General features: G+C 49.4%; 1 protein-coding gene across 1 annotated transcript in view; it reads right to left on the reverse strand.

Moving 5' to 3' along the window:
• cntln (centlein, centrosomal protein) overlaps positions 1–26346 on the reverse strand; it is a 477268-nt gene that overhangs the window by 39279 nt on the left and 411643 nt on the right. Inside the window, exon 25 of the mRNA XM_085991655.1 lies at positions 18317–18505. Coding sequence (XP_085847781.1) covers positions 18317–18505 — 189 coding nt within the window. The remainder of the gene's footprint in view (positions 1–18316; positions 18506–26346) is intronic.

Below are 26346 nucleotides of genomic sequence, written 5' to 3' on the forward strand. Positions count from 1 at the left end.
AAGATAGCTTGATGTTAATTTTTTTTGTACTTTATTAAAATTGGTTATTCTTATTTGTTCAGTTCATAGTTAGAGTATACAACACAGAAACAGGCCATTCAGCCCAACTCGTCTGTGCTGGTGTTTATACTTCACATGAGTCTCCTCCTAGTCCATCTGCCTCATCTCAGCCTTACAGCATATCTTTCTATTCCCTTTTCCCTGATGTACTCATCTAGTTTCATTTTGAAAGCATCTACGCTATTTGTCTCAACTACTACCTGTGGTAGCAAGTTCCACATTCAAACTGCTCTCCGAGTAAAGAAATTTCTCCTTATTCCTCCACTGAATTTATTAGTAACCTTCCTGTATTTATATTGCACAAGGCTGCTGCCGAGGAGATCAGATAGGTCTAGTGGGGGGTGTTAGAGATTGTGGGGGGGGTGGGGGCAGGGAGATCGCCGGAAGGGGTCCCAATTGCGCGGGGTGGGGGGGTCCGATGGCGGTCGGGTGGAGCAGATGGCGGTTGGGGGGAGCAGATGGCTGTTGGGGGTCTGTTGTTGGTCGGGGAAGGGTCTGATGTTGGTTGAGAGGGGGGAGGGGTCTGATCTTGGTCGGGGGGGGGATCTGATATTGGTCAGGGGTGGGGGGGGCTGTCCGATGAAGGTCGGGGTTGATATGGGGGGGGGGGGGGGTGTCCGATGGTGGTCAGGGGGATGGAGATGGTGGTTGAGAGGGGTCTGATGGTTTTGGGGGGAGGGGGGAGCAGATGGTGGTTGGATGTCTGTTGTTGGTCGGGGAGGGGGTCTGATGTTGGTCGGGAGGGGGGAGGGGTCTGATGTTGGTCGAGGGGGGGTTCTGATGTTGGTCGAGGGGGGGTTCTGATGTTGGTCGGGGAGGGATCTGATGTTGGTCGGGGGTGGGGGGGCTGTCCGATGGAGGTCGGGGTTGGGGGGGTCCGATGGTGGTCGGGGGGGGTGGGGTGGGTTGAGATGGTGGTCGGGAGGGGTCCAATGGTTTTGGGGGGAGGGGGGAGCAGATGGCGGCCGCGGGGAGCAGATGGCAGTCGGGGGGGGGGGGGGAGATCTGATGTTGGTCGGGGCAGGGGGGGGGGGTGGAGATGGTGGTCGAGGGGTCCGATGGTTTTGGGGGGAGGGGGGGAACAGATGGCGGCCGCGGGGAGCAGATGGCGGTCGGGGGGGGGGGAGATCTGATGTTGGTTGGGGCGGGTGGGGGTGGAGATGGTGGTCGAGGGGTCCGATGGTTTTGGGGGGGAGGGGGGAGCAGATGGCGGCCGCGGTGAGCAGATGGCGGTCGGGAGGGGGGGGGGGAGATCTGATGTTGGTCGGGGCGGGGGTGGAGATGGTGGTCGAGAGGGGTCCGATGGTTTTGGGGGGGGGGGGGAGGGGGGTGCAGACAGATCCCCGGGGGCGGTGGGGAGCTCTTTACTGGGTAGCTTGTTGGGAGAATACCCTCCTGCTCCTCCTGGCCCACAAGCAGTGCTGTAAAGGCACTTACCTCATGGATTCAGCCTTACTCGCCTCCTTTCACTTGCGGGGTTTCCTGAGGCCTAGGAATCCTGGGCGACGTGAGCTAAAAATAGGATGACTGTTAAAATGAAGGCAGGCAGCCTCATTATAATTAAATGACCAAACCGCCACCCGCGAGCGTATTTGTCGCATGCCCATCGTCCCGGCTCCGTTAAAACTGGAAGTGGACGGGTTTGAGGCGGTTTGGGTTCCTTGTTTCAGTTTTTTTGCATTTTAACCTCTGACACGACCCCAACCCACCTGTTTTGCCAGTTAAGATTCAGCCCATTCTTTCCACATCTACCCTGTCCAACCCATAATTTTGAAGACCTCTATCAGGTCAACTCTAAGTCTCCTCTTTTATAAAGAAAAAAGCCCCAATCTGTTCAATCTTTCCCAGTAGCTGTAATCTCCCAGTTCCGGTACCATCTGTGTAAAGGATTTAAAGTAGAAAATGATGAAAGATGAATTGTGCACCTGAAAAGCTGAAATTGTATTACAATAAAAGAAAGTCACTACAGGAAATGAAACAAGAAAAATTTGCTCACTCTTACCCTGGGAAAATTTGCTCACATTAAATCTACTGCTACAAAATCAAGGATATTACATAGCACATCACAGGAGTTAGTTCAACAGTGCAAAAGACTCATCAAGACACTTATGCCTCTGGTGCTGTTTTACAGGAGACTCTTATTAAAAAAAAAGGAGTTTTTTCCCTTCTCTTGTCTTAGGTCTTGCTGTGGCACAGATGGTCAAGAGTGCTTATGCATTCATAATGTTCCATCTGCTCTTCAGAGCAAGGGGAACCCAGTGCTCTACAAGGTACATCTAAAGAACACTACCTGCCACAGCACAAACATAATCAGCATTTCAATCAGGCACCAAGAGATTCAGCAGTTCAATCAGACACTACCAGATGCACAGATCCATGAAGAAAAGCCCCGTAAGGTTGAGAGAAGGAACAGGGTGAGACACAGAGTATTGGTGATGAAGGGATGGCGATATTGGATAAGAACACAAGAATATAAGAAATAGGAGCAGGAATAGGCCAAACGGCCCCTCAAGCTTGCTCCGCAATTCACAAATCTTCTACCTCAACTCCACTTTCCCGCCTGATCCCCATATCCCTTGATTCCCTTACATAACACCCGATTATGGCGTTAATGGGTGGTGATAAACCACCCAATTTCAAACCCTATATAAATGCAGCAAGACTTCCTTACTCTTGCAATAAAGGCCAAAGGATATTAAAGAGGAGCCAGCGGGTAACCAGGCAGAGGAGCAGCATGTTTCTCACACACGGTATGTGGGTGTATACATAACAGTGGAAGGTGATATGGTTAGATTGAACCAGCGATTGTCTGAACTTCAAGCTGCCATCCAGCACATAGCAACACCAGTGGAATACGCAGTGGCAACCTCGCCAAAATAGGCCATAAACAACAAATCAACAACAAAACACCTTGGCCTAGAAATTGGGTGGTTTATCGCCACCTGTTAACGCCATAATCGGATGAAAAAATTACGGCTGCCTTTCTTCCGCAAACTGGCAGTGAGTCCCACGGCCAATAGCAGCGATCGCAAAAATCATTAAAATGAAGCAGATCGTGACATCAGTGAGTATGCAATGCTCACTTGACCCCCGATCTGCAAGTTCGGACTTCACCGCTCCACTTACCGGCATGCCTTAACTACAACGCACTGAGCAAGTGTTGACAAGCAGAATGAGGCTCCAGCAGCAGTATTTAAAGGGATCATCAGCAATCACTTGCACCTGACAGAGGTTTGAACAGAGTGCTGCGAGTTGGGTGAGGAGTGGAAGGAGCTCCCTTGCTTCGCCTTTGTTTTTCCTAACTTTTCACCCTGTAGGAATTGGTTCTTACCAAGGAAAGAGGCCGAGAGCGGGAGCAGTCAAACAACAACAACTGCGAAATTGCTAAATTGACGTCACAACCAGGGAAGAAGCTGATTGGTAAGTAGGATCTGGTGAGTATTTCTACAGTCCAGTCGTTAAAGTAAAAGTAAGGTCTCCAGTTTAGAGTAAGTAGTGTTTAAAGGGAAGTAAGGTCCCTAGTGTATTTAATATTCTTTAATTTAAAGGAAAAAAATTAAGGGTAGGACATGGCAGTGCAGCTCGGCACCGTGGAATGCTCCTCCTGTGCTATGTGGGAAGTCAGGGACACTTTCGGAGTCCAGGGCGAACACATGTGCAGGAAGTGTCTCCAGCTGCAGCTATTTGAAATCCGCGTTTTGGAGCTGGAGCTGCGGCTGGAGTCACTGTGGAGCATCTGCGAAGCTGAGATCTTTGTGGATAGCACGTTTAACGAGGTGGTCACACCGTAGGTAAAGAGTGCACAGGCAGATAGGAAATGGGTGACTGCCAGACAGAGGAAAAGAACTAGGAAGGTAGTGCAGGTGTCCCCTGGGTCCATCTCCCTCTCCGACAGATTTTCCGTTTTGGATACTGCTGGGGGAGATGGTTTCTCAGGGGAATGCAGCAAGAGCCAAGTCCGTGGCACTACGAGTGGCTCAGTTGCACAGGAGGGGAGGAAAAAGAGTGGGAAAGCAATAGTGATAGGGGATTCTATCGTAAGGGGAACAGATAGACGTGTTTGTGGCCGCAGACGTGACTCCAGGATGGTGCCAGGGTCAAGGATGTCACTGAACGGCTGCAGGGCATTCTGAAGGGGGAGGGCGAACAGTCAGAGGTTGTGGTTCACATTGGTACCAACGACATAGGTAGAAAGAGGGATGAGGTCCTGCAACAGAATTTAGGGAGCTAGGTAGCAGATTAAAAAGCAGGACCTCAAAGGTTGTAATCTCTGGATTACTCCCAGTGCCACATGCTAGTGAGTATAGGAATAGGAGGATAGAGCAGATGAATGCGTGGCTAAAGAGTTGGTGCAGGAGGGAGGGCTTTAGTTTCCTGGATCACTGAGTCTGCTTCTGGGGAAGGTGGGACCTGTGCAAGTCGGACGGGTTGCACTTGAACCGGAACGGGACCAACATCCTTGCGGGGAGGTTTGCTGGTGCTGTTGCGGGGGGGGGGGGGGGGGTGGGGTTTAAACTAACTTGGCAGGGGGATGGGATACGGAGTGGAGCTATAGTAGGGGGTGATGCACAGCCAAATATAGAGGAAAAAACAAGTCAGCCTGGAAGGCAGAGCAAATATGTAATGGCACAAGGGAAAATGGCAAGACTGGATGGAATTTATTTTAATGCAAGGAGTCTTGCGAGTATCACAGAGACATGGTTGAGGGAGGGGCAGGACTGGCAGCTCAATATTCCGGGGTATAGAATCTTCAGGCGAGACAGAGGGTGGTGTAAAAGAGGAGGGGGTGTCGCAATATCAATCAAGGAGTCAATTCCTGCTGTAAGGAGGGATATCATCCTAGCAGGTTCCTCTAATGAGGCCATATGGGTAGAAATTAAAAACAAAAAGGGGGCAAGCACTTTGCTGGGAGTGTACTATAGGCCCCCAAACAGTCAGGGGGAGATAGAGGAACAGATATGTAGGCAAATCTCAGAGAAGTGTAGAAATAATAGGGTAATAATAGTAGGGAATTTCAACTTCCCCAATATTAACCGGGATAGTCAGAGTATGAAAGGCATAGAGAGTGCGGTATTCTTAAAGTGCATCCAGGAGAGCTTTTTGAGCCACCAATGTACCCTACAAGAGAGGGGACGGTACTGGACCTAATTCTAGGGAATGTACCCGGGCAAGTGGTAGAAGTGTCAGTCGGAGAGCATTTTGGTGACAGTGACCATAATTCGGTGAGATTTAAGATAGTCATGGAAAAGGACAAAGATGGACCGGAAAGCCGGGGGAAGGCCGATTTTAATATGATAACGCAGGATCTGGCCAAAGTGGACTGGGATCAGATACTTGTAGGAAAATCCACATCAGAGCAGTGGGAGTCTTTCAGAAAGGAAATAGAGAGAGTACAATGTCAACATGTTCCTGTAAAGGTCAAGGGTGGGACCAACAAGCCCAAGGAACCCTGGATGTCAAAGGATATACAAGAATGGATTAGGAAAAAAAGGGAGGCTTTTGGCAGATACAAAGGACTAAAAACAGTGGAAGCCCTAGAAGAGTATAGAAAGTGCAGGGGGGTACTTAAAAAAGAAATTAGGAGAGCGAAGAGGGGGCATGAAAAAACACTGGCGGGCAAAATAAAGGAAAATCCCAAGGTGTTTTATAAGTATATTAAGGACAAGAGGATAACCAAGGAAAGAGTAGGGCCCCTTAGGGACCAAAGTGGCAATCTTTGTGTAGAGCCGTAAGATGTAGGTGAGGTTTTAAATGAATATTTTTCATCTGTGTTCACAATGGAGAAGGACAATGTAGGCATAGAAATCAGGCAGGGGGATTGTGATATACTTGAACAAATTAGTATTGAGATAGAAGGAGGTGCTGTGGTAAACCACTGTTATTGTTGTTCACCGTTGTTGTTGTTGCACACTGTTGTATCTATGCATGCCTCAGCTGGCTCCGCCCCTGGCTCCACCCACATGCCCAGGTATAAAGGTGACTGCTCTGCAGCCCCCTGCCTTCTTGGAAACCCGTCAACCACGAGAGGCATGCTCTGTTCTTTGTTAATAAAAGCCTTTTAGTTACTCTCCTAACTCTCCGTCTTTTATGGTGTGGAGATGCCGGAGTTGGACTGGGGTGGACAAATGTAAAAAGTCACACAACACCAGGTTATAGTCCAACAGCTTTATTTGAAATCACAAGACTACACGATAACATCAACAAGTTCCATCCCACCATCAAACTCACCATGGACTACTCCTCAGAATCAATCTCATTCCTGGACACACGAATCTCCATCAAAGACGGACACCTCAGCACTTCACTCTACCGCAAGCCCACGGACAACCTCACGATGCTTCACTTCTCCAGCTTCCACCCTAACCACGTTAAAGAAGCCATCCCCTATGGACAAGCCCTGCGAATACACAGGATCTGCTCAGACGAGGATGAACGTGATGGACACCTACAGACACTGAAAGACGCCCTTGTAAGAACGGGATATGACGCTCGACTCGTCGATCGACAGTTCCGACGGGCCACAGCGAAAAATCGCATAGACCTCCTCAGAAGACAAACACGGGACACAACCAACAGAGTACCCTTCGTCGTCCAGTACTTCCCCGGAGCGGAGAAACTACGCCATGTTCTTCGCAGCCTTCAACATGTCATCGATGACGACGAACACCTCGCTAAGGCCATCCCCACGCCTCCACTACTCGCTTTCAAACAGCCGCCTAACCTCAAACAGACCATCCTTCGCAGCAAATTACCCAGCTTTCAGGAGAACAGCGACCACGACACCACACAACCCTGCCACAGCAACCTCTGCAAGACATGCCAGATCATCAACACAGATACCATCATCACACGTGAGGACACCACCCACCAGGTACATGGTACATACTCATGTGACTCGGCCAACGTTGTCTACCTCATACGTTGCAGGAAAGGATGCCCCGGAGCATGGTACATCGGCGAGACCATGCAGACACTGCGACAACGGATGAACGGACACCGCGCAACAATCACCAGGCAGGAGTGTTCCCTCCCAGTCGGGGAACACTTCAGCAGTCAAGGACATTCAGCCTCCGATCTTCGGGTAAGCATTCTCCAAGGTGGCCTTCGAGACACACGACAACGCAAAATCATCGAGCAGAAACTGATAGCCAAGTTCCGCACCCATGAGGACGGCCTCAACAGAGATCTTGGGTTCATGTCACGCTACATGTAACCCCACCTGATGCAGGGTCATCCAGACTCGAGTCGACATTGGCTTGTTCTCTCTACACGGATGCGGCCGGACCTGCTGTGATTTCCAGACAAAAAAAAAAAAAGTTTTTTGTCTGTTTTTTTGTTTTTCATACAGACCCCAGCATCTGCAATATTTGACCCCTTGTGACCCCACCTCATTGTTCTTTGATGTAATGTTTCCCTGACTGACCTGTTTGGACACCATTCACACCTTTGACTGCTGTGATTATCTCTCTGCCGAGGTGTGATTAATGGCAGTTGGAAAGGTTACCTGTAAACATCTGACATGATTCTCTGACTATATAAGCTGTGTCTTTATGCATTTCTCCACTTCACCTGAAGAAGGAGCAGCGCTCCGAAAGCTTGTGATTTCAAATAAAGCTGTTGGACTATAACCTGGTGTTGTGTGACTTTTTACATCCGTCTTTTATGAGTAATTAATAGCGCATCAATTTTATTAACAAAAACAAAATGTCGGCACCAAACGCTGAGCAGCAGGCGCTGCAGCAAACGACGGCACCAAACGCTGAGCAGCAGGCGCTGCTGCATGCCCTCAGACCAACATGCCTGGACCTAGACCCTCAAGAGGCGGGTTCGTCTACCAAGTTCGCACAATGGCTGCGTTGCTTCGAAGCTTACCTGGAAGCCTCAGCCGTGACACTAGAGGGAAACAAACTAAAAATCCTGGCCTCCAAGGTGGGCCACCAAGTCTACACGCTCATCCAGGACGCGACTACCTACGCGGCGGCTATCGATCTGCTAAAAGGACAATACACACGCCCGGTAAATACGGTTTATGCCAGACACCTCCTGAGATCCCGCAAACAGCAGTCCGGGGAATCGGTGGAAGCATTCCTACGGGCACTACAGATACTCGGCCGAGCCTGCGATTGTAAAGAGGTATCGGCCGCGACACACACGGAGGGACTTATCTGAGATGCTTTCGTTGCGGGCCTCAAGTCCGACTACTCCCGGCAGAGACTGCTGGATAAGGGCGAAATCGACCTGAAAAAGGCAGTGTCCCTCGCGCTCTCGCTAGACGCGGCCCACCGGAATATGGACGCATTCTCCCCTAACCGCTCCGCACCGTGGACGCCGCAACCTTGGGTCATGGGACCGCCACCCCCGGCACCAACTGCTGCAGCGATGTCCAAGGGCCCGAAATGTTACTTTTGTGGCCAGGCAAAACACCCCAGAGCACGCTGTCCGGCGAAAAACGCTACCTGCTCTGGCTGCGGGAAGAAAGGACACTACGTCAGCGCCTGCAAAGGTAAAACCGCTAACGCCAGCAGCGCCGCGTGTGAACCGTGGGGGCAGCCATCTTGGACACCTCCAGCCGCGTGCGGATCGGGATCATGGGCGCAGCCATTTTGTCCGCCATCTTGGACGCCTCCAACTCCAATCGCGGGTGACCCGGACTCAACCACCGCCTCGTCTGACGACTACAGCGACTCGCTCGACCATACGCTGGCCTCCGTGACGCTGGACCAATCTCTCCCTCACCAACTGTCCAGGTCCATGATGGACATTATGGTAAACGGCCGTGCCACTACCTGCCTTTTCGACAGCGGGAGCACGGAGAGCTTTATCCACCCCGACACGGTGCGCAGTTACTCTCTCCCGGTCCTGCCAACGCGCCATCGGATCTCTATGGCTTCCAAATCCCATTCAGCAGACGTCGGTGGCTACTGTGTAGTGACCCTTTCAGTAAGGGGCACAGAATACAAAAATTTTAAACTTCCTGTCCTGCCCCATCTCTGCGCTGCCGTTCTACTGGGGTTGGATTTTCAGTGCCACCTTAAAAGTGTCACATTAGCGTACGGCGGACCCCTCCCCCCACTCACAGTCTGCAGCCAGCAGCTTTTAAATCGCCCGCCATGCACCATTTGCAGCCTCTCCACGCTTAAAGTCCCCCCCCCCCTTGTTCGCTAACCTCACCCGCGACTGTAAGCCCATCGCTACCAAAAGCAGGTGGTACAGTGCCGGGGATAGGAGCTTCATTAAATCCGAAGTAGCAAGACTCCTGAAGGAAGGGATTATTGAGGGTAGCACTAGCCCATGGCGAGCACAAGTGGTGGTAGTGAAGACTGGCGAAAAACAGCGCCTAGTTATTGACTACAGCCAGACGATCAATCGCTACACCCAGTTAGATGCATACCCACTCCCCCGCATATCTGACATGGTCAATCAGATAGCACAATACCGGGTGTTCTCGACGATTGATCTGAAGTCGGCATACCACCAGCTCCCCATCAGGGCTGAGGACCGCCAGTACACAGCTTTTGAAGCTGACGGTCGTCTCTACCACTTCCTCCGAGTCCCCTTCGGCGTCACCAACGGGGTTTCGGTCTTCCAAAGGGAGATGGACCGAATGGTTGACCAGAACGCGCTGCAGGCCACCTTCCCCTATCTAGACAACGTCACCATCTGCGGCCACGACCAGCAGGACCATGACGTTAACCTAGAGAAATTCCTCCGTACAGCCCAGCGGCTGAATCTAACATACAACAAGGACAAATGTATGTTTCGCACCACGCGCCTCGCCATTCTTGGCTGCGTAGTGGAGAACGGAGTCATCGGCCCCGACCCCGACAGAATGCGCCCCCTTATGGAGCTCCCCCTCCCCCACTGCCAAAAAGCACTGAAGAGACGCCTAGGGTTTTTCTCTTACTATGCTCAGTGGGTGCCCAACTATGCGGACAAAGCCAGACCCCTCATCAAGTCCACCTCCTTCCCCCTGACAGCAGAGGCATGTGCAGCCTTCACTCTCATAAAAAGAGATATTGCGAAGGCCACAATGCACGCAGTGGATGAGTCCATCCCTTTCCAAGTGGAGAGCGACGCATCCGACTTCGCCCTAGCTGCAACCCTTAACCAGGCGGGGAGACCCGTGGCCTTTTTCTCAAGGACCCTCCAGGGCCCCGAGATTCGACACTCCTCTGTCGAAAAGGAGGCCCAGGCTATTGTGGAAGCGGTGCGACACTGGAGGCATTACCTGGCCGGAAAACGATTTACCCTGCTCACTGACCAGCGTTCAGTAGCTTTTATGTTTAACAATAAGCAGAGGGGCAAAATCAAGAACGACAAGATCTTGAGGTGGAGAATTGAACTCTCCACCTACAATTACGATATCTTGTACCGGCCCGGGAAACTCAATGAGCCCCCAGATGCCCTATCACGTGGTACATGCGCCAACGCGCAGGTTGATAGACTGCAGACCCTCCACAATGACCTCTGCCACCCGGGGGTCACCAGGTTCTTCCATTTCATCAAATCCCGTAACCTGCCCTACGCCATCGAGGAGGTCAGGACCATGACCAGGAACTGCCAAATCTGTGCCGAGTGCAAACCGCATTTTTATACGCCAGACAGAGCAAGCCTGATCAAGGCCACTCGCCCCTTTGAGCGCCTGAGCGTCGATTTTAAAGGGCCCCTCCCCTCCTCTGACTGCAACGTGTACTTCCTCAACATAATTGATCAGTACTCCCATTTCCCGTTTGCCATCCCTTGCCCAGACATGACCAGTACCACGGTCATTAATGACCTTTTCGCCTTGTTCGGCTTCCCTAGCTATATCCATAGCGACCGGGGCTCATCCTTTATGAGCGACGAACTCCATCAGTGCCTGCTCACGAGAGGTATTGCTACAAGCAGAACCACCAGCTACAACCCCCGGGGGAACGGCCAGGTGGAAAGAGAGAACGCGACGGTTCGGAAGGCCGTCCTCTTAAACTTAAAATCTAAGGGCCTTCCGACCTCTCGCTGGCAGGAGGTCCTCCCTGTGGCGCTCCACTCCATTCGGTCACTGCTTTGTACGGCCACCAATGCCACCCCCCATGAAAAAATGTTCACTTTCCCCAGGAAGTCCACATCGGGGACCTCGCTACCGACATGGCTGACGTCTCCAGGACCCGTCCTACTGCGGAAGCACGTGAGGTCCCATAAAACGGACCCCCTGGTCGAGAGGGTGAGCCTCCTCCACGCCAACCCCCAGTATGCTTACGTGGCGTACCCGGACGGGTGGGAGGACACAGTCTCCATACGAGACCTCGCACCTTCGGGTGCCCCTGAAACACTACCATTGCCATCCACCACGACCCACAACCCAACCCCTGTAGACGGCATGCCGCAGCCCCAGGACCCGTCATTGACCACCCAACCACTCAATGAGACGCCAGATTCAACGTTGGATGCTGCACCATCACCGCCGCCACCACGACGATCAGGACGGCATACAAGGCCACCTGATAGACTCACTTACACGAACCTTTAGTACACTTCACCCCGCCGGACTCAATTTTAAACAAGGGGTGAATGTGGTAAACCACTGTTATTGTTGTTCACCGTTGTTGTTGTTGCACACTGTTGTATCTATGCATGCCTCAGCTGGCTCCGCCCCTGGCTCCACCCACATGCCCAGGTATAAAGGTGACTGCTCTGCAGCCCCCTGCCTTCTTGGAAACCCGTCAACCACGAGAGGCATGCTCTGTTCTTTGTTAATAAAAGCCTTTTAGTTACTCTCCTAACTCTCCGTCTTTTATGAGTAATTAATAGCGCATCAGGTGCTAGCGGCTTTAGTGGGCTTAAATGTGGATAAATCCCCAGGCCCAGACGAGATGTATCCCAGGCTGCTGTGTGAGGCAAGGGAGGAGATTGCAGGGGCTCTGACACAAATTTTCAGAACCTCTCTGGCCACAGGGGAGGTGCCAGAGGACTGCAGGACAGCTAACGTAGTACCATTATTCAAGAAGGGTAGTAGGGATAAACCAGGGAATTACAGGCCAGTGAGCCTAACATCAGTGGTAGGGAAATTATTGGAAAAAATTCTGAGGGACAGAATTAGTCTCCACTTGGAAAGGCAAGGATTAATCAAGGCTAGTCAGCATGGCTTTGTCAGGGGGAGATCATGTCTAACCAATTTGATTGAATTTTTCAAGGGGGTGACTAGGTGTGTAGATGAGGGTAGTCTAGTTGATGTAGTCTACATGGACTTCAATAAGGCTTTTGACAAAGTCCCACATGGGAGACTGGTCAAGAAGATAAGAGCCCATGGGATCCAGGGCAATTTGGCACATTGGATCCAAAATTGGCTTAGTGGCAGGAGGCAGAGGGTGATGGTCGAAGGTTGTTTTTGTGACTGGAAGCCTGTGTCCAGTGGTGTACCGCAGGGGTCGGTGCTGGGTCCTTTGCTGTTTGTAGTGTACATTAATGATTTAGATATGAATGTAGGAGGTATGATCAGTAAGTTCGCAGATGACATTAAAATTGGTGGAGTGGTAAATAGCGAGGAGGGAAGCCTCAGGCTACAGGACGATATAGATGGGTTGGTTAGATGGGCAGAACAGTGGCAAATGGAATTTAACCCTGAAAAGTGTGAGGTGATGCATTTTGGGAGGACTAACAAGGCAAGGGAATACACAATGAATGGTGGTAGGACCCTAGGAAGGACAGAGGATCAGAGGGACCTTGGTGTGCATGTACATAGATCCCTGAAGGCAGCAGGACAGGTAGATAAGGTGGTTAAAAAGGCATATGGGATACTTGCCTTCATTAGCCGAGACATAGAATATAAGAGCAGGGAGATTATGATGAAACTGTACAAAACGCTAGTTAGGCCACAGCTGGAATACTGTGTGCAGTTCTGGTCGCCACACTATAGGAAGAATGTAATTGCATTGGAGAGGGTGCAGAGGAGATTCACCAGGATGTTACCTGGGCTGGAGCGCTTCAGCTATGAAGAGAAACTGGACAGGCTGGGGTTGTTTTCCTCAGAGCAGAGAAGGCTGAGGGGGGACCCGATTGAGGTGTACAAAATTATGAGGGGCATAGATAGGGTAGATAGAAAGGAACCTTTCCCCTTAGTAGAGGGGTCAATAATCAGGGGGCATCGTTTCAAGATAAGGGGCAGGAGGTTTAGAGGGGATTTGAGGGGAAACCTTTTCACCCAGAGGCTGGTTGGAATCTGGAACTCACTGCCTGAAAGGATGGTAGAAGCAGGAACCCTCACAACATTCAAGAAGCATTTAGATGAGCACTTGAAACGCCATAGCATACAAAGCTACGGACCAAGTGCTGGAAAATGGGATTAGAATAGACAGGGCTTGATGACCGGCGCGCACACGATGGGCCGAAGGGCCTCTTTCTGTGTTGTATAACTCTATGACTATGACATGTTTCTGCAGTTTGACTGGCTCTGTGCAACTTTCTGCAACTCCACCAGCTTTATTAACTTCTTTCAAGGTTCTACGGTAAAGGGAATGTTGGTGCAAGTGGAGACACCTTCATTATTATTTAAAGGCTTCTGTTCACAACACCTGCTCACAGACATGAGGGCTGTACTGGCAGTCCACCTCACGCTCAAGGGAGCGGAGGCAGCGAAGACGAGAAGATGTGTGCAGAGGGAGGAGTAGGAGGGCTCTCAACAGGAGGCTTTACCCACCTAGGGTCTTCCGAGAGCCCTTCTCTTACATCCATTTAAGCAAGGAGCAGTGTATTAGGAGGCTACGTTTCACCAAGGGATGGTCACAGAACTCTGCTGCCTCCTGCAACCAGACCTGCAGCCTGAGAGCAGGGCGAACACAATCTCCCAGTGGCAATCGAGGTCACCGTGGCCCTCAATTTCTTCACCAGCAGATCCTTCCAGTCTGTAGCAGGAGATATAGCTAACATCTCAAAGTTCGCCTTCCATAGCTGCATCCGGGAGGTCACAGAGGCTCTCTACACCAGAAGGGTCTACGTTGTCTTCCCTCTGAGTAGAGAGAAGCAAGATGAGCGTGCATGTGGCTTTGCCAGGATAGCGGGCTTCCCCATGGTGCAGGGCGCCATTGACTGCACACGCGTGGCTTTGCAGGCGCCACATAGTAACCCCGAGATCTTCCTTAACCACAAAGGCCATCACTCAATTAATGTGCAGTTGGACCACGCCCAGAGATTTCTGATGGTCAATGCCCACTATTCTAGCAGCAGCAATGATGCCTTCATCCTGCACCAGTCTGGTGTGCCAGCAATCTTCCAGCCACCACAGCAAACTCGAGGGTGGCTGCTTGGAGACAAGAGCTATTCGCTGTCCACCTGGCTCATGACTCCCCTCCGCAACCCCAACACTCCTGGCCAGCACTCACATAATGAGAGCCATGCTTCCACCAGGAACATCACTGAGCAGACCATCAGGCTACTGAAGCAATGGTTCCGCTGTGTTGACTGCGCGGGAGGAGTCCAGCAGTACTCGCCGGAGCAGGTGTCCCATTTCGTGGTGGTCTGCTGTACGCTTCACAACCTGGCCATCATGAGGGCGCAGCCCTTCCAACCAGGGATTGAGGGAGAGGAGGAGGAGGAGGAAGAGGATGATTGCTCACCACACCCCATCATACCATCCTTCTGTCACGGAATATCACAGCGTCCTCCTGGGCACAAAGCTGAAATGAGAGACACCACAAAAGATTCCAAACAAAATTAATAAATCTATCACCACACATATTTACAGCAAGGATATTAAATAATCACCCTTGTGCAATCCCTCAATGCCCTTCATTCATGTGTCTTTCCCTACTCTAGTGCTCCCACAATGTGTTCCCCCAGTGGCTGCAGCATGGCTGGTGGAAGACTACTGAGTTTCCATGGGGAGACTTCAGATTGCCTTGCAAGACGATCTCGAGCAGCTCTTGCCCGGCTGCAGACGGGACCACCTTGGCAAGGGTGGCAGCTGCCTCGGCTGGCTGGCTGACAGGCAGCGGCAAGGGCAATGGCGGAGTGGCCGTGGTGGGAATAGGAATGCTGTCACCTTGAGAGAGAACAGCAGGGTCCTGCTCCACTGACCCACTGTCGCTCACCCGGGGTGGCGCCTCAGCATTCCTAGCAACCTGTTGGGAGCACAAATTGCTGGGCTGGTGCGACATCCTGCAAGCCCCGGTTGACTGTGGTAAATGCAGCCACGATGGCAACAATCAGAGCTTGGGTGGCATCAAGCTGAGACTGCAGGAGAGCAGTCTGTGCTTCTGCTGCAGCACTAAGATGTTGGATCGCTTCCACCTGTGCTGCAACGGCAGATGTGATATCGCCCACCACATGCACCATCACGTCTGGGTCGACACGATCTTTTCGGGAGTCTTCCATCATTTCCAGCCTGGAAATCTTGGGCTCCAAGCTCTGCGTGGAGCCCCGTGCAATGTTGGAGGCAACCCCTCCCCGCTCCTTGACATGGCAGGCTTGCCATTGCACTTATCAGTTCGTGTGCATGCCCATCACCCTTCTTCTGAAGGCCGCCCCATCGAGGTCCTCATCTGAGTCCTGTGCAGTAGAACTCTCATGTGAACGTGTCCTCCAGGGAGCTGGCCCCCGAGCTACTCTTTCCCCCGGCCTTGCTGCAGCCCACTTGTGCCCGGTGCCTCACCCTGTGCAGATCCCGCTACTACTTTAGCCTCTAAAGTACGCGTAGTGCCAGTTCCTGAGCTTGTGTCTGCAAGTGACAGATGCAATGACGCAGTGTTGTCTTCTTCTCCCCCCTCGCTCTCTTGCATCATCTTGGGGACAGCTTGGTCCAGCGCTTGTTGTTGATTATCTGAAAGCAGAAAGGAACAAGAGTCGGGTTATGGTGAGGGTAGAGCGGGGGTGGGGGAAGCCAGATATGCATGCATACAGCATCAGCAGCTTGAAAGTAAGAGGAGATTGTTGGATGAGGAGGAAGTGGGAAGTGAGAAGGAGGATTAGGAATGACCATACCGTTATTGTCCCCAAGGGCTTCAACCTCGTTGGTTGCCACGGCCTCTACATTCTGCCGCCCAATGATCTGCAGCACTCTCTCCCGCAACAGGCTGAGGCCTGCCCCCCACCTGTCTGTTGCTGCTCCCGCCAGTTGTGAGTCACCTTGGCATGCAAGACAGAGAGAAGTGTGAGAGTGAGTGTGGTGCAATGTGTTTGGTGTGATGTGCCTTCCATAGTTGAATAGCTGTCAGTGTGTGCAAGGTATGAGATGTGGGTGTGAATGTTGCAGCAGTGGTAAGGTTGTGAGGGTGAAATGAAGCTATGATTGTGAGGTGTGAGTGGTGATAGGTAGAGATTGTTGGTAGGTGAGTGATGGGGGTATGGTGCATTGAGCAGTGTGTGAGGCTTGAGGTGCAACTGGTGAGATCTGGCATTTCCTAAAGCCTTCACTCACCTTGACCACCCATGTGAGGTCATTAAACTTCTTTCGGCACTGGATGGCAGACCTTGGCACCACAGTGCTGGCCGTCATACGTGCGGCTATCTCCTGCCACATCGTTCGGGAGGTGTATGGCAAGGGCTTCCTTCCAGTCTCTGTGAAGAGGACAGCCTGCCTCCTCTCTACGGCCACAACCAGTGCCTCCAGAGCTGCAACCAAAACTCTCTTGGCTCTCTCCTTTTGAGGATGCTCTGCCATGGCTTTGGAGCTCCTTACTCTTCCTTCGTCTTCTTCTTCCTGTGGCAGCTGCAGTTGGAAGTGCCTTGACAATGAGGAGCTGTCGCATCAATGCACCTCCTCTTTAAGTAGTGAAAAAAACCTGTGCCACATATGACTGGGAATTATTGGTCCACCTGTTGAGCGAATTGCCAATGAGCAGCAGTTTTAGCGCTGAAATCATGACTATAATCATGTTAATGAGGAGTGAGCACGAATTTTTCGTGCTATCTAGACTATTTTGAGGTGGCGCAGCTTAACATCGTTAGGCCTTAACACTGCCCGTTTCGTGGCTATATACAATTTCTAGGCCCTTGTATTTATATAGCGCCTTTAACATAGTAAAACGGCCCAAGGTGCATCACAGGAGCATTACCAAACAAAATTTGACACCGAGCCACATAAGCACATAACCAAAAGCTTGATCAAAGAGGTAGGTTTTAAGGAGCCGTGGCTCAGTGGGTATTAGCATTCTCGCCTCTGAGTCAGAAGATCATGGGTTCAAGTCCCACTCCAGAGACTTGAGCACATAATCTAGGCTGACACTTCAGTGCAGCACTGAGGGAATAAATCGAGGCCCTGCCTGCCCTCTTAGGTGGACGTAAAAGATCCCACGGCTCTATTCGTAGAAGAGCAGGGCAGTTCTCCCCAGTGTCCCGGCTGATATTTATCACTCAACTAACATCACTAAAACAGATGATCTGGTCATCATTATCTTATTGCTGTTTGTGGGACCTTGCTGTGCACAAATTGGCTGCATGTTTCCAACATTACAACAGTGACTACACTTCAAAAGTACTTTGTTGGCTATAAAGTGCATTGGGACATCTTGGGACTGTGAAAGGCGCTGTAGAAATGCAAGTCTTTCCTTTATTTATATTTTTGGTTGTTCCCACTCCCTCCTAGGAATGTTTTTGGTATTCCTAGGTAATTCAAAAATGAAAAAAAGTGTACAAAGCACATACATTCTTATGATGAAGAATAATAAAATTAAAATAGTTGCCAGTAATTGATCTATCCTCATCTTCCTTGATGGAAGACAGCACTTGAGACACTGTGGAATAAAGACATTCATGAAAGACTGACATCCAGAACAAATATGCCAGCTATTATTCTGCCAAGATCCCATGCTCTGCTGCCAGAGCAGGACATCAAACTGAACCGTTCACTGGCTGAGAAACAAAAACAAAGGTTCTGTGAAGGACTAATCCTGTGAATGCTCTAGCTGGGACCACCCTAAGAGGATCTGCTAACCTGCCATTTGTCAAGATTTTTGAGCGCTTGTATGAGATATTTGTAGGCACACAAATATTGTAGCTGAAAGGTTACAATTAAATAGTGTGAGATAAGCAAATAGTAAACAACAACATGTTAGCTGCAATTCCTCAAAATGACCTCAAATTCAACACTTATAAGAAACACTTATTTACTGGATGCAAATTTGAACTGATCTTTTCATTAACACTACTATTCTCAATCATAAGAAAATGTACTTATCTTGAAGGAAACTTCTTAAATCACTATTTTCCTCCATTTTTTATTCACTTGTTCATAACACTTATTTTACCTCAATGTAAACTAGAATACATGTGCACAAATATTTCTTACCGCTTCATCCTCGAGATCTAATAGATCTTCCAGGTCACTTTGTGAAATATTAAGGATAGACGCTGCCACAGACTGGGCTCTGTTGATGGACTCTTTTGAAACACCTTCACGGTTTATCTGTTTCATCTTTGTTCTTTTCAATCGGGTTCTTCTGCTTTGAAGTTCTCTGCACAGCTCTCTGGCTAGGGCCTGTCACAAAGAAACAAGCCATTATTTGCAACACATGAATGCGCAAATCTGAGTGATTTGAAGATCAACAACAACTTGCATTTATATAGAGCCTTTAGAAACAAACGTCCCAAGGCACTTCACAGAGGCCTAAGGAAAAAAAATGGAGGCTGAGCTAAAGGAGATACTAGGAGGGGTGACCAAAAGCTTGGTCAAAGAGGTGTGTTTTAAGGAGGGTCTTAAAGGAAGGAGAGGGAGGTGGAGAGGCGGAGGGCTTTAGGGAGGGAATTCCAGAGTGTGGGGCCTAGGTGAGAGTGGGGAGATTGTGGAACTCGCTACCACAAGGGGTATTTGAGGTGAATAGCATAGATGTATTTAAGGGAAAACTAGATAAATACATGGGGGAGAAAGGAATAGAAGGTTATGTCGATAGGGTGAGATGAAGTAAATAGAGTGGGAGGAAGCTCGTGTGGAGAATATACGCCAGCATAGACCTCAGCAGAAAAGTAGGCGTGCTTCTTCACTTTTATTATATTGCTACTCAATGTCCCATGGCATTGCTCACGAGGAGTCACTACCAAGTTTCCTCTTTGGGAGAGGTTATGGGATAACTGGACCAGCACACAGAGACATAATTCAATTCTCATTTCATAGTCATGTATTCTGTCCTTATGTTTATGTTTCCATTATAAATTCCTGGGTTCACAAATTTCATGAAAATTGCCCATGTAAACTTGTCATGCTGGGCTGGATTTTACCAGCCCTGAGGAGGCGGGACTGCTGGGAAAGTCAAAAAGAATGGGAGCGGATCCCGAACCTGCTTCCAAGCGATCTTCCCGGGAGTCGGGTCCCCGATTTGCGCATGGACCCGACTCCTAGCAGCGGAAAGAGGATTATAGCCACTTAACTGCCTGTTAACAGGCAGTTAACAGGCAGTTAAGAGACTTTTTCCAATTTTTAGACTTCTGCTGTGGGCTTCCCGACATTGGGGAACTCCACCAGGGTAAGTGAGGTGTGCTGTGGGTCTGTTGTACTGTTGGTGTACAAATGACAGCTGCAGAAGTGGTGTGATGGATGCAATGGGACACTGGTGAGTATCAGAGCTAAGGAAATGTTGGAAAAGTAAATATAATGGCCTAGAAATTCAGTCGCGTTTGCGCCCACTTATTGGCTATAAAGTGGTTTGCGCCCGAAATTCAGTTGGTCCCTAACATCGGCGTTAGCCGGTAGCGCTGCGCCGGCACCGATGACGTCATCGGTGTGCGCAGCGCCCCGGTTCCAATGGTAACCCGTCCCGATGGCCAAATTCAGTTGCGGCCGCCTCGCCCGTCGCGGCCGCAAACAGCGTTTGCAAAACGGTGCCTTGCAGCTCGGACAGGCCGGCGCATAAAGGTGGAGGGGCGGCCGGCCGCTTTCCCGGCGGCCGCCTGGCCGCACCTCCCTCCCCGGACTCCTGCACCACCCCCCCGCGGCATTGGTGTGTGACTCCCGCGAGCCCGGCACTTCTCCGTGGTGCCGGGCTCATTTGCCGGGGGAATCCAGCGGCGATCTCACGGCTGCAGGCAGCTCCTCCTTAAGAGAAGGAGGAGGCCTGCAGTACCCCAGCCTGCCGCACCGCATCGGGTGCCGCAGCGGCAGCTGGACGCCTGAAACTGACATTCTTCGCCCCAAACGAGGCGGCCAAACCCTGCAATAGCGCCCGCCTCCGTCTTGGGGCGGCGCAACTGAATTTCAGGCGGGCGCTACGGGAATCCGGGCGGGAGCAAAATTTCGGGCACTAAAGACCTGGCGCGGCGATACCGAATTTCTAGGCCAATGGGTTTACATTTTTCTGTAGGTGACAAGCTTTTAAGTGTTTGTGTGGCCTCACCTCAATGGGAGAAGTGACAGATCGCTTCTGCACCTTCACCTGCAGCTGCCATCTGTTTCATCCTAAGGAGTCATTGGAGAGCCTGGGTTCAAGGGTTCACCTTTGAACATTGATTGTCAGTGTCTGAAAGCACCTCAATGCTGTCAAACTCTGTCAAATCATGTCAAAAATTTATGGTTCATGTGCCTTTAAGAAAACCAGCAGATGAAGCGTCATCAACTGACGTCATCTGACACCGGCTTTCCCTTAATTGGCCAGCAAGTCCGCAGGGCGGGCTTAACAAGGCCAATCAGGGGAAAATAGCATCTGTGCGTCGGACGTCGCTGGGGGCGGGACTAGAACCCGGAAGACAGCAGTCCCGCCCCCAACACATCTTGGTGAGTAAATTCCAGTCCGCTGTAATTAGACACTCCTGACAAGGAGGGAGGATGGAAAGAGGAGGGGGAGGGTGGGGCAAGGAAGGAGGGTGGGGCAAGGAAGGAGGGTGGGGCAAGGAAGGAGGGTGGGGCAAGGAAGGAGGGTGGGGCAAGGAAGGAGGGTGGGGCAAGGAAGGAGGGTGGGGCAAGGAAGGAGGGTGGGGCAAGGAAGGAGGGTGGGGCAAGGAAGGAGGAATGGGAAAGGAGGAGTAGGGAGGAAACGGCGGAGTGGGGAGATGACAAGGGGGCAGTGAGAGAAAGGGAGAGGTGAAAAGGGAAGGGAAAGCAGGAAGGGGCGAGGAGGAAGGAGAGGGAGAAGGGGAATAGGAATGGGAGAGATGGGGTCGGGTGAGTAAACGAGGGACAGGGAGAGGGAAGGAGCGAGGAGGAGGGAAGAAAGGGAGAAGGAAGCAAGATGAAGTGGAAGGAAGCGAGGGGCAGCAAGAGAAGGAAGGCTGGAAGAAAGGAGTTGGAAGGTAGTGGAGTAGGGTGAGGAAGAAAAAGGGAGAGGGCAATGGAGAAGAAGAGAAAGGAAGAGGGGAAGGGGAAGAGTGAGAGGAGAGAAAGGGAGAGGGGTAAGAGGAAGAGGGATGTAAGAGGGGGAGGAGAAGGGGAAGAGGAAGATTCAGTCTTTGGGGCATAAAGAGCACAGTTGGTGGTGACAAGCAGCTTTGTGAAGCAGGCGACTACCAAGGTGCTGGGGAAATATTCTGTCTTTGAAGGGGAATAGGAAGCACTGCAACAAAAGGCCCTAAAATGGGCGGTGGGCTAGATGGCTACCGGACAGAGCAACCTGTGAGAAAGGCCACAGGTGGGCAGCGCAGTACAAGAAGCCATAACATTGTGGGGAACGAAGCACAACTGGTGAGAATGCCGACTGGAGGTGCAGTGTCTGCGGAGAATGGGCCCACCGCCAACTGGAGAAAATGCACACAATGCAAGATCTTTAAATATATTGTAGGTAGATATTGATGTTAGCATTATCAATACATTTTTCTTTATATTTGCACCATCACTCATTTTACTTAATTTCTGCAAAATGTTCTTTAAAAAACTCAGGCAATCAACGAATAAAAATCAGGGAAAAATATCTCCTAAAAATGGGCAAGTTCCAGAACAATTAAGAAAGTTAGATTCGCTGAAAATAAGGAGCGAATTAATAAAAATTTACGTCTTCATCTCTAATATCACCATCGCCATCTGAGAGGGTATGCTATCAGTGTCACTCTGAACATAACTGCTTGAACGTGGGAAATAGACCCAATATAATTCCACTTTGATGCGCTCCATGTGGGAGACTTGTTGCCTCTAGATGGTATATACTGACAATCATACAGCTGAGATTGGGAACTCAGGCATGTAGAAGCTCACAATGCTGCTTTCGATCATTAGTGCTGAAACGCAGTGCGTCACTGTGCTGCTCACTAATCACTTCCTTTTATTTACAGTATACTCCTGATGACTCAGTCATTTTTTGCTCAATTTGAATTTAAATTATCTAGTAATTCAAATTAAACAAATGCATTAAAGTAGCACAGCAGTCCTTTTAAGCACAATTCCAATTATCCTGTAATTTGAGTTTAGCAACTTTGAATGTACTTCAATTGCACCCTCAGTTTTTTTATGTAGGTTTGTCGATTTATTCTGATCACTGGGCCCGATCTCTGCTGGTACAGTATTGTCGTGACAGGCCAGCAGTGGTCCCCAATGTTTCATTAAGTATTCAACTTACACTTTTAAAGCAGTAGCATTAATACTTTTGAAGAATGGTACTATTAGGCAAATTGAGAATAATGATTAGCTTTAAAGTGAAACTGAATGGCAATAGACAGTCCACACCCCATTAGATGGGTGGGTGGGCAGAAACTTTTCCAAATTAACAATACGGATTGGCAAACTATGGGATACTTATGTGCAAGACGCATGAAAGTAAACGTGAAAATGCTTTACCGTTGAAACTTTACTGCCAATTCGTCCTCTTAAACGATCTGTTAAATTGCAGGAACCATGGAGGAAAATTTGCATAGCGTCTTCAGTGCCAATGCAATTCACATATACGTGTAAGGAAAGCAGTGCCAAGCCAGGGAGGGAGCAGTGAGAAGAGGTTGAAGAGATGTGTTTAAAAAATATTATTAGGGAGCGAGGCTCTACTGCCAATGGTGGGATGAAGGGAGTGGAGAGAATAGTCTAAAGTTTAATTACAATTTTGGTCATGGATCAAGCTCATTCATGGTTTACAAGTTGTCAAATACTACAGCTTGTAATTACTGCACCCCATAATTTACATAAAAGACATACATGCTGCAACATCTGGAAAAGGTGTCAGGACTGGAGCAATATGCTAAAGACTGTTCTCATTAGGTGGAACCGGCACATATTTTTAAGCATGTGTGAACTGCACAGAACTACAACAATTTCAACAGCCTACAGTGCATTAGCCCTGTTTCTTTGTCTTACTTTATTGATTGATGTAATAATTCTTTGCAAGAGATACTGCAATAACTATAATTAAAATCTGACCACATTGTATTCATACATTGGTCTGTGGAGAGTTCACAGGGAGAGGATATTCCCGGAGCAAACAGCTTTCTTATTCTTGAATTGCTCACTCGGCTTAATGACAGTTGCCCCAAAGCAACTTAAAACTGGCACTTGACAGCAACTTCCACTCTTGACAACCTTGTCTAATAACTCTAATAAAGTTTTGACCAGAGGGCATGTTTAGACTACTGAAGTTTAATACTGTGCTAAGGATAACAGTGGCATCTAAATGCTGGTCTGCCTTCCCAAAAGAATGCACAGTAATGCCAACAATTAATCTTAATTATCATTTGTTATTAATGATTTATAATTATGAGTTCACATTGTTAGTATGATAAAGCGGCTACATTGCAATACTAGGACTCTATGTATATATATATATATATATATATGCAACTCTTTAACACAATGAAAAGCACTCTCGATACCTGTCAGTGTTTCTACAGAAGGGCCTTGAGCATCCTTTTCATCAGTTTCATACTCTGACACCTGAAAGTGCAATTCGAATGGCAGACTCGTATTTGTGATAATGAATAATTTTTTTAAGGTTATCTGAAGATTTAAAAGATCTGTAGAGATTCAGCCAGAGCTGGTGAAGGATAAATCATTCATTGGTATATGCTGATCCATACTGAGACGCCATTGAAAGGCTACAGCAATCGGTTACAAAATACGTCAATTCTTTTTCAAAAGGTCACCCTTTAAATTCAGAAGAACACAATGATCTAAATAACATTGTCTTTCAATCAACATAATTATTTTTGAGGAACGTAAAGAATATACAAGGCTGCGAAAAGTATAGTTGAGCCTTGGACAGTAGGCGGATGGGGGATGAAATGGATGGTGGGGGGTGGAATGGAGTACGGAGGGTATGGAGTTTGCGGCAGGGACCAAAGACAATGCTTCAGTCTTCCCAATGTCTAGCTGGAGGAAACTGAGGCACATCCAAGACTGGATGTCAAACAAGCAGTCTGACAACACAGCGGCAGTAGAGGGGTCAAAAAAGGTGGAGAGGGAGAGCTGTGTATCACTAGCGTATATGTGGAAGCTGATCCCATATCTGCGGATGATATTGGTGAGGGGCAGCATGTAGATGAGGAAGAGGAGATGGCCAAAGGTAGATCCTTGGGGGACTCCAGAGGTAACCATGTGGAGCAGGAAGAAAACCATTGCGGTAAATAGTCTGCGTACGATCAGATAGATGAGAGTGGAACCAAGCGAGGGCAGTCCCACAATGGAGAAGTGCTCGGGAAAGCTGGTGTGGTTAATTGTGTCAAAGGCTGCAGAGAGGTTGAGGAGGATAAGGAAATGAATGCATCAAAGTCAGAGTAACAGAGGATGTCATCTGTGACATTGGTTAGGGCCGTTTCAGTGCCGTGGCAAGGGCAGAAACCTGCTTAAGAGGGATTCAAACAGGGAGCTGCGGGAAAGATGGGCACGGATTTGGGAGGCCAGGTAAGGTAAAGAGGAATCAGCTATATTTTCTGAGAATGCACAGTACTAAGTATGTTCATCACTTCCCCGCCAGTTTGTTGAAGTGCATCTGTGGTTCATTATCAATGCCCAGGAAGTAGCACGGTGTCCTTTATACCTCCAGTCTTCACTTGGAATTATACCTTCACTCGCTTCCTTACATACACTTACCCTCTATGTACTTGCTTGTTACAGTCACTTGTCAGCATACCTGACATCGGTAGTGGGGAAAATGCTAGAGTCCATTATAAAAGATGTAATAGCAGAGCACTTGGAAAACAGTGACAGGATCGGGCAAAGTCAACATGGATTTACAAAAGGTAAATCGTGCTTGACTAATCTACTGGAATTTTTTGAGAATGTAACTAGTAAACTAGATAAGGGAGAACCAGTGGATGTGGTGTATTTGGACTTTCAGAAGGCTTTCGATAAGGTCCTGCATAAGAGATTAGCGTGTAAAGTTAAGGCACATGGGATTGGGGGCAAGGTATTGACTTGGATAGAGAACTGGTTGGCAGACAGAAAGCAAAGAGTTGGAATAAACGGGTCTTTTTCCGAGTGGCAGGCAGTGACTAGTGGGGTACCGCAGGGATCGGTCCTTGGGCCCCAGCTATTCACAATATATATTAATGATCTAGACAAGGGAACTAGATGTAGTATCTCCAAATTTGCAGACGACACAAAGCTGGGTGGGCATGTGTGCTGTGAGGAGGATGCCAAGAAACTCCAGGATGATTTGGACAGGTTAGGTGATTGGGCAAAAGCATGGCAGATGCAATATAACGTGGAAAAATGCGAGGTTGTCCACTTTGGTGGTAAGAACAGAAAGGCAGATTATCTGAATGGCAATAGATTGGGTGAAGGGGAAGTGCAACGAGACCTGGGTGTCCTTGTGCACCAGTCGCTGGGTAAGCATGCAGGTGCAGCAGGTGGTTAAGAAGGCAAATGGCATGTTGGCCTTCGTAGCGAGAGGGTTTGAGTGCAGGAACTAGGATGTCTTGCTGCAGTTATACAGGGCCTTGGTGAGACCACATCTTGAGTATTGTGTGCAGTTTTGGTCGCCTTATCTGAGGAAGGATGTTCTTGCCATGGAAGGAGTTCAGCGAAGATTCACCAGGCTGATACCTGGGATGGCAGGAATGACGTATGAGGAGAGATTGGGTCGATTGGGCTTGTACTCGCTGGAGTTTAGAAGAATGAGAGGGGATCTCATTGAAACTTATAAAATTCTGACAGGGCTGGACAGACTAGATGCAGGAAGGATGTTCCCGGTGGCGGGGCAGTCCAGAACCAGGGGTCACAGTCTAAGGATAAGGGGTAGGCCATTTAGGACAGAAATGAGGAGGAATTTCTTCACCCAGAGAGTGGTGAACCTGTGGAATTCTCTACCACAGAAGGCAGTAGAGGCCAATTCATTAAATATATTCAAGAAGGTGTTGGATATATTTCTTAAGGCTAAAGGGATCAAGGGGTATGGGGAGAAAGCAGTGGCCGGGTACTGAATTTGGATGATCAGCCATGATCGCATTGAATGGCGGAGCAGGCTCGAGGGGCCGAATGGC

Source organism: Somniosus microcephalus, chromosome 1, assembly GCF_052327205.1.
Source record: "Somniosus microcephalus isolate GS21.2 chromosome 1, FLI_Smic_1.0, whole genome shotgun sequence".
In the NCBI taxonomy this organism is placed as follows: Eukaryota; Metazoa; Chordata; class Chondrichthyes; order Squaliformes; family Somniosidae; genus Somniosus; species Somniosus microcephalus.